At 38.2% G+C, this 18,214-nt stretch overlaps 2 protein-coding genes across 2 annotated transcripts; both read left to right on the top strand.

The window, feature by feature from the left end:
* The first annotated feature begins 4,220 nt into the window (after positions 1–4,220).
* Positions 4,221–7,449, top strand: LOC137936435 (protein neprosin-like). Its single transcript, XM_068781103.1, has 7 exons — positions 4,221–4,574; positions 5,303–5,389; positions 5,483–5,737; positions 5,866–6,030; positions 6,177–6,230; positions 6,423–6,569; positions 6,692–7,449. The coding sequence occupies exons 1-7, from the start codon at positions 4,422–4,424 to the stop codon at positions 7,067–7,069; spliced, it is 1,239 nt and encodes a 412-aa protein (XP_068637204.1). The 5' UTR covers positions 4,221–4,421; the 3' UTR covers positions 7,070–7,449.
* Positions 7,450–9,670: 2,221 nt separating this feature from the next.
* LOC137936152 (phytoene synthase 2, chloroplastic-like) lies at positions 9,671–17,249 on the top strand. The gene is made up of 8 exons (XM_068780710.1): positions 9,671–9,750; positions 9,960–10,135; positions 10,312–10,362; positions 10,533–10,705; positions 10,816–11,051; positions 11,133–11,325; positions 11,419–11,550; positions 17,136–17,249. The coding sequence occupies exons 1-8, from the start codon at positions 9,671–9,673 to the stop codon at positions 17,247–17,249; spliced, it is 1,155 nt and encodes a 384-aa protein (XP_068636811.1).
* Positions 17,250–18,214: the final 965 nt, after the last annotated feature.

The following is an 18,214-nucleotide window of genomic DNA, read 5'->3' as shown; positions in this document are numbered from 1 at the left end:
TTGATCAACCTTCTTATCATAACTGGTCAACAGAAGACACACTAGTTATTAACTGGTTGATTAATAGTATAGAAAAATATGTGGCAAACAATGTGGTAAACCTAGAGACAACCAACATGTTTTGAATTATATTCTACCTCTGATAGTCTACAAAAGATTTATGACATTTTTCAAGAGATGTGCAACACAAAGTGTAAAGACAATTTTCATGAGTATTTTGCTAGATTCAGAGGGCAACTACTAGAGTGGAAGGTGTTGGCTCAGGTGGTTTCTCAAGGGTGGCTGGTGAATTGAGATATTCAAATTAAAATCATCTTGTGAAAGAAAACAAAATATCATGAAATTAAGCAATTCAATGTAAGTATGATTATGCACACACCATAGGGAAAAAAAATTGTTCTCAATGTTCCCCTAGTGGTAGTCATTACCCAATAACCTTTGTTTGGGAAAATAATCTCTATTACACTCGAATGGTTGGAAAAATACAAAGAAATTCTCGCTCTCTACAGGCACATGTAACTCAATACATGAGCTTCATACAACCCAATCTCCCCAAAAGATTGCTGCTAGATTCTAGCTCTAGCTAGGCATTTCTATCTAGATTATCAAGTTATAGAGAAACATTTCATAAATAACATAAAAAAGGGAAAAATATACACCCTTACTTTGAGAGATGTTTTTTCCTTGAGATATATCAAACTTCTTCCTAATTTATAGTACATTGTATAATGATCAAAGAGTTTGTACTATCATACATGCAAGGATGATTGAGAGAGATGAATGTTTTTCAAAGTGGGATCACTCTCTTTCTCTCAAAAACACTTTTGAAAGGGAATTTGCAAGATAAAGCTTGGTGGCTTGAATATATGTCAATAAATGCTTATGCCTATCTTTACACATGGTTTAGTGAGGGTATTTATAGTTTCCCCAACTCGAATTAGCTATTATTTGCCCGTCGACAAAAATCAGATTGTTGATTAATCGATCACTGGTACATGACTGATCGATCATAACGGCTACTTTTCTGTTAGACAATGACTTATTGATCAATGGACTGATAGATCAATATGTTACTATTGGTCTAGAAAAGTTAAGTTGATCAATCAATATGTTACTATTGGTCTAGAAAAGTTACGTTGATCGATCATTGCCATTGGTTGATCAATTAATCGAGATTCTCTCTGCCTATGTATAACAAGTATGATCGATCATGTTTGAAGTCCCTCAATCAATCTAGAGGGATAATCGATCATTCCATGTTAATTCAACTTGCTTGGGCAGCTATGATCAATCAATCTCTGAAGGATGATCTATCATGTGTTATAGCACGAAATGGCCATGTCCTAGATGATCTATCAATCAATAATGGTTGATCGATCATTCTTTTTATTCCTGGCCTGCACTGTTCTGGATGATCAATCGTAATCGGTCATTAATCAATCATTGCAATGCCAGATAAAAATGTATAAATTTATAAAGCATGAGAACTTTTTTCTAAGTGTTTTTTAACTAATATGTATGATGATTCTAAACATGTCTATATGCAAATTATATCATAAATCTCCGATCTCACAAGTACTTGAGGAATAAGAGTTAGAATACTCTCTTATAGATATTGACTGAGTTTAAACGTATGTATTTGATGCTTGAACTTGAGTCTTCTCATTGTCTTTTTCCTTATGCCTCTTTAAGAATTATTCTTCAATTTTTATTGAGGTCTTCATTTTGGGTTTGAAGCTTTAGACTTTGAAATACTCTTGAAGGTTGTGTATATGAAATATTATATTTATAAGTTATTAGATCAATTTAAGTTTTGTTGTCATCAAAATCAACGTGGGAGTCAACCTACGATCAACAAAAGGTTGAAGTTGATTAAGGATGGTGGTGGAGCTAAGTTTAGCCCCACATACTACAAGCACATTGTTGGTAGTTTGAGGTGTCTAACTGAGGGTACACTTATAGTGAGTGAGTAGGTGACATAGGCGATTAATAGAGCACTTTCAATTTTCCAGTCAGTTTTGGGTTAAGGATTTCTTTTTTTGTCCTCCAAGAAGCAATAGGTGGTTTTATTATGCATCTAGGTAGATGCTAAAAATCTTCATCACAAGCTGGATAGACCTACATCAATATAGAACATAGCAAGTAGCAAATACATCAATATCAAATATCTAGTGAAAGAGGAAATTGTGCTTAAATTCTGTAAAACTGAAGAGCAAGCCAGTGAAGACAAATCATTTTCTTAAGTTCAAGAAAATGCTTGACATGACAAATATAGTTTAGGGGAGGTTTTTGGAGATGTATTCAAACTTTATTTGATGGTCAAAGTGGTAAGATAAAACTGATTTCTCACAAAACAGACGGCTACGTGTGGGAGCAGATGAGGTCATTCGCACTTTTATGATAAGTGATGCTCATTTTCACCTCCTCTATAGTCTTAATCGATCATCATTCTTGTCATTACCTGCCACCGCCGACACGTGAAGCAGAATCTTTATTTTCGATTTTTTTTTTTTTGTCGTCGTCCTCGTTCTACCTGAAAACATCCAACCACCGCTTACCCTTCCAATCATGTCTCCTTTGAAGATTGCATAAACTCGTGAGCATTTCGACCTCCATGAAAGTGATATCAGCATTCTCCGCAGTAATTTTAGTTAAATTGCAACCCTCCTCCCCCCCCTATGGAGTGGAATCTCAAATTTGGTTAGTCTTCCGACGCATCATTGGAACTGAAACAACAAAAAAGATTATTTCTCACGAAAGACTAAATAGTAAACGAACCTATTATTTGAGGGTTGAATTAGAGTAGATTGAGAAATCTCATCAATTTCTTGTTCTAAATGGCTTGAAGTTAACGCAAATCAGTACAAGTTGTCAGTGTTTAGAATTTGATGGGGAAGAAAGAGAAGGAAAGGAGGTGGGTATCTTCCAATATTCTAAATTAAAATGCATTTCATAATCCATAACTTTTTCATATAACATACGTTTAGGACCACCAATCTCTCCAATTATTGCTTGTAAAAATTAAAGACTTTGGATAGCACAATCATGGATCTAAAAGCATTCATATTTTGGCCTTATTATTTATAATGTGTCCCTCTTCTTTTCCTCATCTTTTGGTAATAATAATGATCAAATTCTTACTTTCTTTTCTAAGAGCTCTAAAGAGACCCTAACCGGCTTCTCAGCCATATTAGTTGCATAAGATCGCCCTTTCTGTGCCTTAATGCAAGGAAAAAGAAACTGCTTCTTCTCTGGCACTTGGACATATATATCAGTGGAAGGTCATGTGTATGACTCGTTTAGGGGTAAATTGATTGTTATTATCAGTGGTGGAATGTCATGCCCACCACCTTTATAATAGATATAAAAGAAAGAAAATTTTAATAAAAAAGATGGGTTAAGAGCAACTTACGAGTATAGACAAAGGTGGGTGGTGGATGAAAAGGGGCAATTCAAAGGTGGGGAAGCTTTTGGTAACGAGTAAATTAGCAGCTTCTTTGAAAGAAAAACAAAGGAAGCATGGAAAGATGAACAAAAGTTTAAAAAAGGTCCCTCCCAATGTGACATTGTCACTAATATACATACAACCAAGGAGTATGTGATTTCCATCTCTTGTTTCCTCATGGAAGATGATGTAAGCCAAGAGTTTAAAAAAAAAAAATTTGGTCCGTTCAAAGAAAGGACAAAAATTCCTCTCTTGCGACAATCCAGGATTCTTCCATTAAAATTTCATTTTTGCCATTTAAACTTTCTTTTAATTAATCATCTTGGGATGCCTTTTTCAACCATTCCCTTTCCGTCTCTGTTTTTCTTCTTTCTCTTTTCCCCTCATCGCGTTCCTCCTACACACGTGCTGGATGATCCAATTTTCTTTTTCAATGACGTAAATGCCCTCCTCTTACTTTCCTTCACTCAATCACGTGCGCTGCAGTGAACAATGGAAAAGATAGAGGACAGTACTGGAATAAGATGGCTATAAAGGGTAATTTAGTCATTGAGGTTTCGTTTTTGTTATTTTCGAGACGATTTTGAATTATGAAAAGGAGGCAGTGACGGTCTCGGTTCATTTTTCCATTACCTTTTCTTCACATTTACTTTTAATTCTTTTTTTCGTTTTCCGACTTTACCCTCCTTGTCGGGCTACGGAGAAAACTGCCAAGCAAAAAAAATAAATAAATAAATAAAAAGGTAAAAACCCGCCGGGGATCGAATACTAGTACGGCGTGGAGCGGTTTTCTTCAAATTAGTTTTTGAGTAGTAGGAGGAAGAGGCGCAGGATTAGCAGCTTTCCCTGGTGGTGGAGAGCAGCGCCCATGACGAACCAGACGCCGCTCTAGTTCTTGTGTGAGCTTCCGAAGCAGAAGAGGACGGCCGTAGGGCGTTTCTGTTTGCCTGTTTTTGGGGTGTTTACCGTTCACAAAATGGAGTTGGGTAGCGGCGGCAGCAGGGTGGTGACGCTTTTACTGCTCTTCTTCCTCTTATCGTGCGCCGCAGGGAAGCCGGTTTCGAAGCAAATGTTGGAGATGCGAAAGCACCTCAAGCGGTTGAACAAGCCTGCGCTCAAATCCATTAAGGTCCCTTCAGTCTATTTCTCTGTTTCCTTTTTCTTTTTTTTTCTTTTCCAACCTTTAGGAAATTCTTCTGCTGCTTCTTAGAGCATTAAGGTGGTAGTGTTTTTTTTTTCCCCCCTTCTTTGAATGAGATGATTCTCGATTTCCAGCCAGTAGCTTTCTCTCCTCTACCCTGTTTTCCATAGATGGGGTTTGTTCTTTTTTCTTTTTGATTTACATTTTTCCTAGATTTTTTTCTTATTTTCATCTGTTTATTATATCTTCTTCGTGCACCATCTGTCATAGGCTTTCGTTTTCATTTTCCTATAGAAAAATTTCCCTCTACCATTTTTTTATCATCATTTTCAGGACATAATCAGTAATAAAGCACTGAAAAATGTCCTTCACTTCAGGGATTTCTCTGGCGTCCTTTTTTCTTCCTTTTTCTGTTATGGTGTTTAGTTTTCAGTTCTATCTCCACTAAAAATGATCTGCTCTGAATCAAAGATTTTTTTTTTGTTGTTTAAACATCTAGATATCATTTCTTGCTGCCTCCAACTGTGGTTTCCTTTCTGGTGCAGTTGGCTGCTGCTGCTTTTTGCTAAAAATTTAGATTTTTTTTGTTTCATTTAATCTCCGTTGTGCTGTTTTTCGGGTTTATATTTCTCTTATTCCACTGTTTGTGTTTCCCTTTTTCTATTTTTCAGTTTCTCATTGTGACGGTTTTTTTTTTTTTTTTTTGTGCATAACAGAGTCCGGACGGTGACACAATCGATTGCGTTCACATCTCACATCAGCCTGCCTTTGATCACCCGTTTCTGACGAACCACACTATACAGGTTCACTCCTCTGTACTTTTTCGGTTTGCTTGATCTGCTCTCTTATTTTTCTTTTCATGGAAGGCTTAGTTTCGTTTTCCTTCTCTTTTCCAGATGAAGCCTACTTTCCACCCAGATGGTGTTTTGGGTGCGAGTAAAGTCGCCTCTACTGGAGGAAGTCCAAGCACCATTACTCAGCTATGGCATTTAAACGGAAGATGTCCTGAAGGCACCATACCTATCAGAAGGACCAGAAGGGCTGATATTTTGAGGGCGAGTTCAGTTAAGAGATACGGTAGGAAGAAACACCGAACCGTTCCTCAACCGAGGTCTGCGAATCCTGACTTCATTAATCAAAATGGCCATCAGGTAAAAAAGTAAAGCCAGTAAAAACTGAGAACCCTCTAGTGGATAGCTTTTATGCTCGTTTAGAGAAATTTCTTTTTTTTTTTTCCCTGTAGAAGCTGCTTACATTTTCTTCTCTTCCGGCGGAGTAGCATGCCATTGCTTATGTGGAAGGAGATAAGTACTATGGAGCAAAAGCAACTATTAATGTTTGGCAGCCCCAGATTCAACAGCCAAACGAGTTCAGTTTATCTCAGCTTTGGATTCTTGGAGGCTCCTTTGGTGAAGATCTCAATAGTATCGAAGCGGGCTGGCAGGTATCATTACAAAGCCTTCGTCGAGAAGAAAAGAAAAACCTTTTCTTATTATTTGGATGGGGTTTCTGTGTACCCGAATACCCCTCGGAGAATAAAACCCATCTACTTTTCTGAGCACTCTCCTTTTCTGTTTGAATGGAAAACAGGTCAGCCCGGACCTATATGGAGATAACAACACCAGGCTCTTTACTTACTGGACCGTAAGTTTATATTTCCCTGAAACATTGTTCCTTGGATTCTCTGTCTAAATTGTTTGTTTGCTCTTGCGTTTTCTCTGCAAAGTTCAAACCCAGGCGATAGGAGTTTTCTCTGCTACGAGTTCTTATTGTTAGTTTTGATTTTGCTTCGACTAAAATTCAATTCGTTTTCTTCCCTCTTGTGGACAATAACAGAGTGATGCTTATCAAGCCACGGGATGCTACAACCTACTCTGCTCAGGCTTTATTCAAATCAATAGTGAGATAGCAATGGGTGCCAGCATCTTCCCTGTATCTGATTATCGTAGTTCCCAATATGATATCAGTATACTTATCTGGAAGGTACAAACAAACGTACCCTTATGCTGAGAAAAACAATAAGAAAAATACAGTTAAAAAAAAAAAAAAACAGAAGGGATTCTCTGACAAGGACATTCATATCATGATATGGGTTGTTTTGGCAGGACCCGAAAGAAGGCCACTGGTGGATGCAATTCGGGAATGACTATGTCTTGGGTTATTGGCCTTCGTTTCTCTTCTCATACTTGGCGGATAGTGCCTCCATGATTGAGTGGGGCGGTGAGGTTGTCAACTCAGAGCCCGATGGTTCGCATACATCAACGCAGATGGGTAGTGGCCGTTTCCCTGAAGAAGGCTTTGGCAAATCTAGTTACTTCAGGAATATCGTACTAGTTGATGGTTCGAACAAGCTGAAAGCCCCTAAAGGGATTGGCACTTTTACTGAGCAACCAAACTGCTATGATGTACAAAATGGTAACAACGGTGATTGGGGCAACTACTTCTACTATGGCGGTCCTGGAAGAAACCCTAATTGTCCATAATAACAAGCCATGATATTTCTCCTTTAATGTATAATTCAATGTATCCTACTTTTCTTCTCACCTTTTTAGTCTTAGCTGTGTGCCTTTGTTCATGCTATCGTTTTCCCATCTCTTTTCAGAGGTTTTGACTTGGTGGTTGTAGTTTGACAGTGTTCTTTTCTTTTCTTTTTGCTATAGCTCTCCGCGTAAGAGATGGGAAAAAGTTTTCGTTTCTCAGGCCAAAAGAAACAGGACCTTTTTGTCTTCTAATGTATTTTCTTTCCCTCTTCGCTCCCTCGGTAGAGGCCTGCCTCTGTCTTTGCTGGTTATTTTGGTTTTGTAATACTGACGAGAAGGATGTTAGTATTGGGAAAGGTTTCAAGGCATTTTCGTTACTGTTATCTCTTTGTTTTTGTTCTCTGGCACTCCAGCTTTTTCTAAATTGTCAAAAAAGTCAAGTCTCACGAATTGCTTGCAGAGGTGGAGGAAGCGGGTCTGCACATCCTTCTTCCTGAAACTATATCACGGCGCTCTTTAATGGTGGATCGCTGTAAGCCACTGTCTTGTACTATTATTTCTTCGCCGAGAGCAGTAAATACAAGACGAGTAAATACAAGCTGTAACCTCTACTCCTCTTTAAGGGATCAATCAACGTCTGTGATGACAATGAAAGGGATGGGAGTGGCCTATAATTGCACGGAGGCTATAAATGTTAGCATGACATGTGAACAACAATGCAAGGCAAGAACTTTCATAATGTAGCCCAATCCAGGGTCTTCACCTCACCGGATGTCGGTTGTCTTCTTCCCCAATGAGCTGTATTTGTAGATGGCCCCTAAATAGTAAATACTAAGACATTTTAAGAAAAGATAAATGCCATAGCTGATTCTGCCATTCGTTCTAGCATATAAATTTCGGGCTGAGTATTAAAAATTCATCCAATTCTATATAATGATCAGAGAGTGGTATAAGTTGTAATTAATGGTTAGTTTAAGTGTTGTTATTTTATTTTTATGTATTAGAGCATTCATGTCCCACCTATATAAATAAATAAAAAAAGAGTTTTATCTAGATTTATTAAACTTTAGTTTTCAATTCTTCGCTTCTTCTTGTGTGGGTACTTCTTGAAGATGACCTTAACACACTTATGAAGCTTGAGGTCTTGAGATACTTTTTGCATGTTCTTTGCATAGACCTTGATTTTTGTGTCTCTCGAAGGAAATACATTTGAAATGGTATATTACAATTGTTAGATGTTAAAAGACACTCATGTGTGCAGGTGTGGGATAGCTAATATATAAAAATAATTTTCATAGAGATAGGCATAGAGTTATAATTATATAAGTTGGTATATGTCCTCTAATGTCTTTTTCCTTTTGAAGTATATAGTCCTAAGGGCATTATAGTTATTGTAAACACCTTCCCACAACTATAAATATATCCTCAAGGCATGAGATAGAGCATTCAAGCCTCTTCCTCTTGGCTCAAATTCGTCCATATACCTCTCTCTCCTCTTCTTTCTCTCCCTTGGTTTTTTCTCTCCTCTCTTTCCCTTGAGATCTAGAGTTCCTCTCTTCTCTCTTTCCCTTGAGATCTATTGGGTTTATGTATTGCCCGTAGAAATCAACATTAAATCAATTAAGTTTGTTACCATCAAAATTTGGATGAGTGTGAACCCTCGATCAACATATGTTAGCCTCTTAAATAGGTAGATTCCACAATACATGCACAAATGAATAAATACACCAATTCTATGTAATAGTAGTTCAATAGGTTCTAATCTAATCAAACTTCAAAAGGTAAGCTTGAAGTAAAACATGGATTGGTTTTTCAAAAATCGGGACACACAAAAGTAATTGAAATCAAGCAATAAGTCCATGAGTAATAATTTGAATAAAGCAATTCAATTTCAAAGTAAAGGTGCACTTGTTCATATATACTTCACCAAGTCAATTGATTTCAAATTACTGGTACTAAACAACAACTTCTTTCAAAACTCAACACTAGAATGAGCAGTATGATAATAAAGTATTGGAACAATAATTCTAACATTGGATGGAGGCTTCCTAAGAGTATTTTCTCTCTAATCCAATCAAATGGTTGTTGTTAGGCCGTTTGGACTGTATACTTTCTAGAATGAGTTGTTCTTCCCTTTTTTTGGCTAATTGAATTGGATATGTTGACAAAATGTATTGAGGTTTTTTTAAGTTTCAAGACATACTTAATGCACCTCATTAGTATTTGTTATCATCAAAATTATCTCAATGTGGAAAATGGAAATCAATCCATGTAAAAGAAACAATAAGAGTTTAATAGGTGGAAATTAAATAAGAGTTTTCCCGAATCAAGATCAGTTGTCGTTCAAAAAACAGTGATAAGAAGTATGAATTTTAGATTTTTCTGTAATGGAAATAGATTAACCGTCCCATTACTCATCTTCTTACTGTTGAAAATACGTTTATGTAATCACTGAAAAGACTCCACGCTCGTTTGAAGTCTTGTAGGATTCCTTCTTGTTGCTGACCAAACACAGTTTTGGCAGTAAGTCCAAAGAAAGCGAGAGTATCCGCACTTGCAGATTCGATTTGCCGCCCATAGAAACAAGACAGAGCAAGAGCCACTATGGCCACCTCGTTAGTCGACAAAGCGGCATCTCTCTTACCAAGTTCAAATCCTCGCCTTTGTCCAAACCATCGATCGAGGTATTCTCTTCTTCCTCTCTCACCACCATTAATCTATGAATATATTGATGAGTAGAAGAGGACGCGTCGCCCTTCTTCCTTTCTACTTCTATTCGTTCCTGTAGGGAAACGATGAGTTATCGTGCGCCGTTACCGACGATTTCATCCATTAAATGTACCATCCAACTGCCGATTATTCCGAAAACAGTTAAATTCCCGGAACTATGCAGGGATGAGATTCCTTACACCCAGTTGCAAGTACGAGAAATTGCTAAGAGCCAGTCTCGTCCGAACTTGAGCTTGGGGAAGGATTACACTAGGGTAGACTTCAGCTCAGCTTTCCTGTCCGAGGCCTATGAAAGTTGCCGCCACCTCTGCTCAGAATACGCTAAGACGTTTTATCTTGGTACAATGAACTAACAATTCCCTTTCTCCTCTTCAAAGAATCGACTAAGTGACTTTTCTTATAGGAATTTGATCGAACAATTTGTACTGACTTCTGTTCTTCATTAGTTCATTTTCTGGAAAACTTTTTTTTTTTTTTTTAATTTTACGTAACTTCCGAGGGTTTCCACCACACAGGATCACTGCTGATGACGGAGGAACGTCGGAAGGCAATATGGGCCATTTACGGTGAGGTGGACGCCAGCAAAAATATTGAAATTTGGTGAGGCTCATCATCTGACAGTGAAAGAACAAATAAGATGCAATTCAATTGCTGTCAGAGGAGTCTTACCTGTCTAGTTTGTTTCTCGGAAGATTGGTCTGGTTCCTATACTAATGACTGAAGTGATTTCAAACAGTTTGGTGCAGGAGGACAGACGAGCTCGTCGACGGTCCAAACGCCATCCACATGACCGCTGCCGTGCTCGATAAATGGGAAGAACGACTAGAAGATATCTTCAGCGGCCGCCCTTTTGATATGCTCGACGCTGCACTTGCCCATACTGTGCAAAAGTTTCCATTGGACATCAAGGTAAGGCAGAGAACCTGAACCAGCGTGCTTCTTTACTTCTGCGTAATATGGGGTCAGTCCAGGATACCGTGATTTGACATTATTGACGAGATAATATCTTCTTTATGAAGCCCTTCAGGGATATGATCGAGGGAATGCGGATGGATACAAGAACGTGTAGATACCAGAACTTCGAAGAACTCTATCTCTACTGCTACTATGTGGCTGGAACAGTCGGATTGATGAGTGTTCCAGTAATGGGCATCGCAGCAGATTCGCTAGCCTCTATCCAACGCGTTTATGATGCAGCTCTCAACTTGGGCATCGGCAACCAGCTCACTAACATCTTAAGAGATGTTGGAGAAGAGTAAGTACTTAGAGTCTTCTGTTCTTAACTTAAAGATCGTCGACGGGACCATTACCAACTTACAGCGATGGTGTGTCGCAGTGGTCTGAGAGGGAGAGTCTACCTTCCCCAAGACGAGCTCGCTCAGTTCGGATTATGCGATGACGACGTACTTTCGAGGAAAATCTCCGATAGGTGGAAAGAATTCATGAAGGCTCAAATTAGAAGAGCTCGGTTCTATTTCAAGGAAGCAGAGGAGGGAGCTTCCCAGCTCGACAAGGCTAGCCGATGGCCGGTATTCATTTCATTTTATTTTCTTTCCTCGCCAACAGAAAGATTGACAGGGTAAGGGCAATCAAATTGAACTGGGTTAATCGTGTGGTTGCAGGTGTGGTCGTCATTGATGTTGTACCGCGAAATTCTGGACGAAATTGAGAATAATGGTTTCGATAATCTGACGAGGCGAGCGTACGTGGGGAGGGGGAAGAAGCTGTTGATGCTGCCATTAGCGTACACCAGAGCTAGAACCAATTTCTAGTTTGTTGTAGCCTCACCCCTTTTGATTCGTTTTTTCTACGTCTATTTGTTCTTTTCTATCTTATTTATAATTAAAATAATATTAAAGTTTTTAAATATTTATATTCGTATTCTCCTGTGAATTCTACAAAATAAATTTTTATAGAAAACGATTTTCCTCTAAAACGGAATAAAACATCTCTAATTAACTCAAATTAATATCTTTGGACACTTTGAAGTTCAAAAACTTCAAAATTTGTGAATCTTATAGTCTTTTCGAATCAATGGTTAGTAAAAAAAAAGCCTTCTATCATGTAGATAGTTGCTGAGTCAAAGAAGAAGTCACTTCCTCCTCTGGAAGACATCTCACGCCAACAACGAAGACCACATTCATGAGAAAAGCAAATACCGAAAATGGTGAATCAGACGTCCATTAACTGAATGTTCGGTAAGCCCTAATTCATGCTCTGCTTCAGTGCAACAGCTGTTCTAAAACTTCTCTGCAAAATCATGAACTCAAACACCAATCTCTTCGTGGACGGTAAGCATGAGATGTTAAATATCAAGCAGAGAAGGCACTTACACCAAACAAATACGAGTAGAGAAAATAGCAAGCCATCTATTGAGCGTAGATACTCTGTTTTAGAGCCACTAGTATTTTAAAATTTTCACATGCACATCATGAAATCAATCAAGAACCTTTGCTTTGCACGTCGCTTTAATGGGCAAGCTCATGTACTAGAGAGTATTAAAATCCAAAAGAGAAGGTATACTACACAAAACAAATATTAGTAGATCGGCAACATATCTAGTTATCAAGCAAACGAAATTTCCCTACCAAAATGAACTTATCTGACCCAAATAACATTTGAAGACACATTCAGTAGCAGTTGAAATCAATTTACAGCCGGATAGTTTGGATCAAGTTAAAGCAAACCCCATTGACAAAATACTCTTATTTATTACACTAAAAAGAAAAAATAGAATTCTTCATTCAGAGCTCACCAAGGTAGTTCCTTCTCCATTATTACCTACTTTACGGCCTATAACCTACAACCTTCCACTTCACATAATCCCCTCAAAATCAGTCCCTATTTTCATTCAGCACAATCATCTGTTTAAAGAAAGTCTTCAAGAACTTTCAGAGAAGGGTCCATCAGTGAGAAAGTGGCACTTTTTAGTATCATTGACTGCCATGAACTATAGTCCGATGTGCAGTGCCCCAAAAATTATCCAACATAATTCAAGGAGAAGAACTACATGACGTCCACCAACTGTGAGCTTGGGTTCTAGAATGGACAATTTGGACAAGGAATGTTCTATTCTTGACTCTTACACGATCCATGAGGAAAATGAACTTAACTTTAAGACCAGTTGCATATGCAATTATTCTAGAAAAAAGAAAAAAAGAAAAAAAAGTTGTCTGTGCAGGTCATGGCCAAAAATTCAACACCACCTTGAATGGGTTTCACATGATGACTTAAGTAACTACTAATATTTAATAATTCCTGTAAACTTGATCCATTGAACATTTCCTTGTAAGTGGCAACTGAGGCATGCCGCCTATATCAATCTGCCACATCAATATTCTGAAACTCATCTACACTCTCATAAATTTAGTACGAGAGAAATGACCAATTGATGTGATCACCTCATTTGTGCGTGTATTGGGCTGTTTAGAGTGCAGTTTCCTTAAATGTTAGGTCTACAGCTTCTACAGTGCATTTTACATAGGACGCTGTTTCACCCATTTATATCAAATTTAAAAATTCACCATTTTTTCTCTCTTCACTTTTGACCAAGGGCATCAGAAAATTGGAGGAAATTTCTACGGTTCATCAATTCTGACAGCATTCTTTCTGAATTAACTTAGACTTACTCTAGATATGTTCATGATACAACTATGTTCTCCAAAGAGATGGGTTTGTTGGATATTTATAGAATGGACCATCAAGAAATTGAGGAAGCAAAAATAACCTAGATGAATTAGCACAAAAATACTGCTCATACTTCAAGAGATTTGAACAAATCTCTAAAGAAAAACAATTGCCAAATCCAATCAAAGAAGAAAGACCACTGAGCATGAGAATAGACACATCTACTTGAAGAAAAAACTGTTAGGAATTAGACGCCCTAATTCCGAACTAATGAGAGCAATAATAATAATCGCAGAAGAAAAAAAAAGCACGAAAAAGCACAACAAGATTTATACAGGTTCGCCTCAAGGTGAGACTACGTCTTGTCTTCCGCTGCTGTACTAATCCACTATGATGTAATAGTTTACAAGAGAATTCTCCCAAAAGGTATGGTGTTAATTAGGCTCTACAACCTAACAATCTCTCACTTGGAGACTAATCCATTATCAATATCTCCTCTGCAGCGACAATAGCTTCTCAATCCTCAGAGAGAAGTCCAACTGAAGTTACATACAACTTTAGTTTCTCAATCGTAACAGTCTTTGTCAACATATTAGCCGGATTTTGACTTCCTTGAATCTTCTCAAGTACTAAGACTCCATCTTCTAGAGCCGATCTGATGAAGTGATAACGCACTTGTATGTATTTTGTTTTGGCATGATAAACAGGATTCTTTGCTAAATAAATAGCATTGTGACTGTCACAATACAACACATTCTTCCCATGCTTGAGACCTAATTCTTCCCAGAAGGACTGCTACCATACCATCTCTTTGTTGGCTTCAATCACAACGACATATTCTGCCTCAGTAGTGGAAAGAGCAATTATCTTTTGCAATTTAGAGACCCAACTAACTGTTGTACCACCCAATGTGTATACATATCCAGTGGTACTCTTCCTACCATCAATGTCTCCAGCTATGTCAGCATCTACATAAACTTGTAATCCCAAGTCTAAATTTATGAAACATAAGGCTGACTCTGCAGTGCCTCTCAAATACCTGAGAATCCACTTCACTGCTTCCCAATGTTGCTTACCCGGATTACTCATATATCTACTCACAACTCCCACTGCATGAGCTATGTTTGGCCTAGTGCACACCATGACATATATGAGACAACCAATAGCAGAAGCATAAGGCACATTGGCCATGTTGGCCCACTCCTGCTCTGTAGAAGATGATTGCTTCTTAGATAGCCTAAAGTGACTAGCCAAAGGAGTACTCACTAGTTTTGTATCATTCATGTTGAATCTGCTCAGCACCTTCTTCACATATTCTTCTTGTGACAGTTTAAAGACATCAATGTCCCTAATAATCCTCATCCCAAGGATTTATTTTGCAACACCCAAATCCTTTATTGCAAACTTCTTGGACAACTCCCTTTTCAACCTTTCTATTTCCTGTTTGCAAGCATCTGCTATCAACATTTCATCAACATATAGTAGTAGAATGATATAGGAGTAATCAAACTTCTTCACATAACAACAATGATACGCCTAGCACCTCAAGAAACCATTACTACTCATAAAGGTATCAAACCTTTTATACCATTGTCTTGGAGCTTGTTTAAGACCATACATGCTCTTTTGAAATTTGTACACCATTTTCTCCTTTCCACATGCTTTGAAACCCTGTGGCTGCATCATATAAATCTCTTCCTCCAAATCACCATGAAGAAAGGTTGTCTTTACATCCAACTGCTCTAAGTGCAAGTCTTCATTTGCCACTAGTCGAAGCACTGATCTAATAGTAGTCAATTTCATTACTGGAGAGAAAATCTCAGTGTAGTCAATGCCTTCTTTTTGTTGAAAACCCTTTACCACCAGTCTTGCCTTGTACCGCTTGTTGCCATCATGTTCGTCTTTTATTCGGTACACCCATTTGTTCTGCAAGACCTTCTTCCCTTTTGGTAACTCTATCAACTGCCATGTTTGATTGGATAACAGTGAATCCATCTCGTCCTTCATGGCCAACTCCCACTTGATTGATTTATCAACTTGCACGGTTTCCTCATAACTCTCTGGTTCACCTTTATCAGTCAATAAAATATAATTCAATGCAGGGGAGTACCTCTATGGTGGTTTGCTAGTTCAGGCAGATCTCCTGAGTTCAATCATAGGAATACCCTGATTTACTTATGAGGGTATGTTTTCTTGGTCTTCCTAAGCAATATTGTCCATCTCAATGACTAGAAGATCTATAAACTGAATCACTTCAAACTTTTTGGCTTCATCACTTGTGCTCTTAGATTTTGTTCTCAACCTATCTTTATATAAGGCACCTTTATTGAAGATCATGTCCTTACTCCTGATCACCTTACGACTTTGGTCATTCCAGAACCGATAACCAAACTCTTTGTCGCTCCAGACCTCTTCTAGTATTTTGCAATCCAATGGTATTGAAGGACCTTTGTTGATCAAATAGGCAGCAATGTTAATAGCCTCAAACTAGAACATCTTTGGCAATCCCATATGTAATCTCATACTCCTAGCATGCTCATTCAAGGTCTTGTTCATCCTTTCAGCCACACCATCCTGTTGAGGTTTTCCAGGAATGGTCTTCTTCATCTTGATTCCATTATCAGCACAATACCGCTTGAAATCATCTATGTATTCTCATCATCATTATCTGACTACAAATACTTCACCTTCAAATTTGTCTCATTCTCAACCATTGTTCTCTATCTCTTGAAGATATCAAACACGTTAGATTTCTTTTTCAAGAAATAAACCCATATCTTTCTACTTGCATCATCAATAAATGTTACATAGTAGTCAGAACCACCAAGAGAGGCAACAGTTGAAGGCCCCCACACATCTGTGTGAACCAACTTCAATTTTGATGTCTTTTGCTCCTTTCCAGCATTAGAAAAACTAACCCTTTTTTGCTTGCCGAAAACACAACCTTCACACAAACTGTTATTTACATTTGTCAACCCTGGTAACTTCCCTTTGGACTGAAGCACTTTCATTCCCTTCTCACTCATGTGACCGAGCCTATAATACCACAAGTCAGAATCAATAACAACATCAGAAACTGCAACCGTGTCTCTACAACTAGAAGTGATGTAAAGAGTTCTAGTTTTAACTCCTCGTGCAAGAACCATGGCTCCCTTAGTGACTTTCCAGGCAGTGCCATTAAAAGTCACATTATGACCTTCATCATCAAGTTGCCCTACTGAGATCAAATTACACATCAGTTTTGGCACATGTCTCACCTTGTGAATTTTCCACATTGTCCCGTTTGACATCCTCAAACTAACATTACCAATACCAACAATATCCAAAGGTTCTCCATCAGCAAAGTACACCTTCCCGTGATCTCCAACAACATATTTCTCCATGATCTCACGATGTGAGGTGGTGTGAAATGAAGCTCCTCAATCTAACATCCAATAGTCAATAGGGCTATCAACCGACAAGAGTAAAACATCTTATACTTCTTTAGTCACCACGTTTGCAGTATCGTTTTTCTTTTCATCCTTCTTCGGTGCTCTGCAATTCTTCTTTATGTGACCAGACTTGCCACAATTCCAGTACTCCACATTCCTACCGAATTTGGACTTGTTTCTTCTGTTCCTTGACTTCCCTCTACCATTGCCTTTGTTGGAATTCCTATTGAAGTTCCTGCCCTTAGTATTGACACTTAGGACACGTCGAAGATTCTCTGGAGTCCTTTCTACGAACTTCCTCTGCAAGAATAGTATCCCGAACATCATTAAAAATCAACTTCCCATTACCTACAGAGTTGCTGGCTGTAGCCCTCATAGGTTCCCAACAATTTTGACGAAGACGCCAAAAGAATTAAAGCATGAACCTCATCGTCATATTTAATCTGAACCGAGGTCAATTGATTGACAATCGTGCTAAACTCATTCAAATGTGGTGCCATTGATATATTTTTTGTCATCTTTAAATTGAAGAGTTTTTTCATGAGATGTACCTTATTATTTGCGAAAGGCTTCTCATACATGTCAGACAGAATCTTCATCATCCCCGTTGTGGTTTTCTCCAACGCCACATTGTAAGCAACATTCTTTGACAGTATTAACGGGACCACTCCCAATACCTGTCTATCGAGGAGATTTCACTCATCATCTTTCATACCTTCTGGTTTCATATCCAGAAGAGGTGCATGCAGCTTTTTACTGTAAAGATAATCTTCGATCTGCATCCTCCAGAATGCAAAATACATACAATCAAATTTGTTGATTCCAACTGTCAATTCTTCTTCACCGACCATTGCTTTAAATCACAAACCAAAGCTCTGATACCACTTGTTAGGAATTAGACGCCCTAATTCAAAACTAACGAGAGCAATAACAATAACCGCGGAAGAAAGAAAAAAATAAGCATGGAAAAACACAACAAGATTTATATAGATTCACCTCAAGATGAGACTATGTCTTGTCTTCTGCCACTGCAGTAATCCACTATGAAGATGAAATAATTTACAAGATAAATCAATCAAGGGGGGAAGCCCCCCTCCTGGGGGTTCAAGGGCGGAGCCCTTGGCAGGTCCACAATATATTTACTACTGTGTCATTAACGGTAGTGTGGGGATTTCATACTTGTAATCCGGTTGCCCTAATTTTCTCTTTATATATGGGGGCGTTGTTGTTAGGGTTTTATCACCTTGATGAGTATGATCTCAATCCGAGGAACATCTCGAGTTGTAGCCCGAGAGGTTAGAGAGAAACACTTGTAAGTGTGTGATTTATCTTGTAAATTATTTCATCTTCATAGTGGATT

This window comes from Aristolochia californica, unplaced genomic scaffold (genome assembly GCF_029961685.1).
Source record: "Aristolochia californica isolate CCGP_79_NKW_82.1479 unplaced genomic scaffold, dmAriCali1.0.hap1 SCAF_7, whole genome shotgun sequence".
In the NCBI taxonomy this organism is placed as follows: domain Eukaryota; kingdom Viridiplantae; phylum Streptophyta; class Magnoliopsida; order Piperales; family Aristolochiaceae; genus Aristolochia; species Aristolochia californica.
Note: the sequence above shows the minus strand (reverse complement) of the source record. Positions and strands in the feature narration are given on the sequence as shown.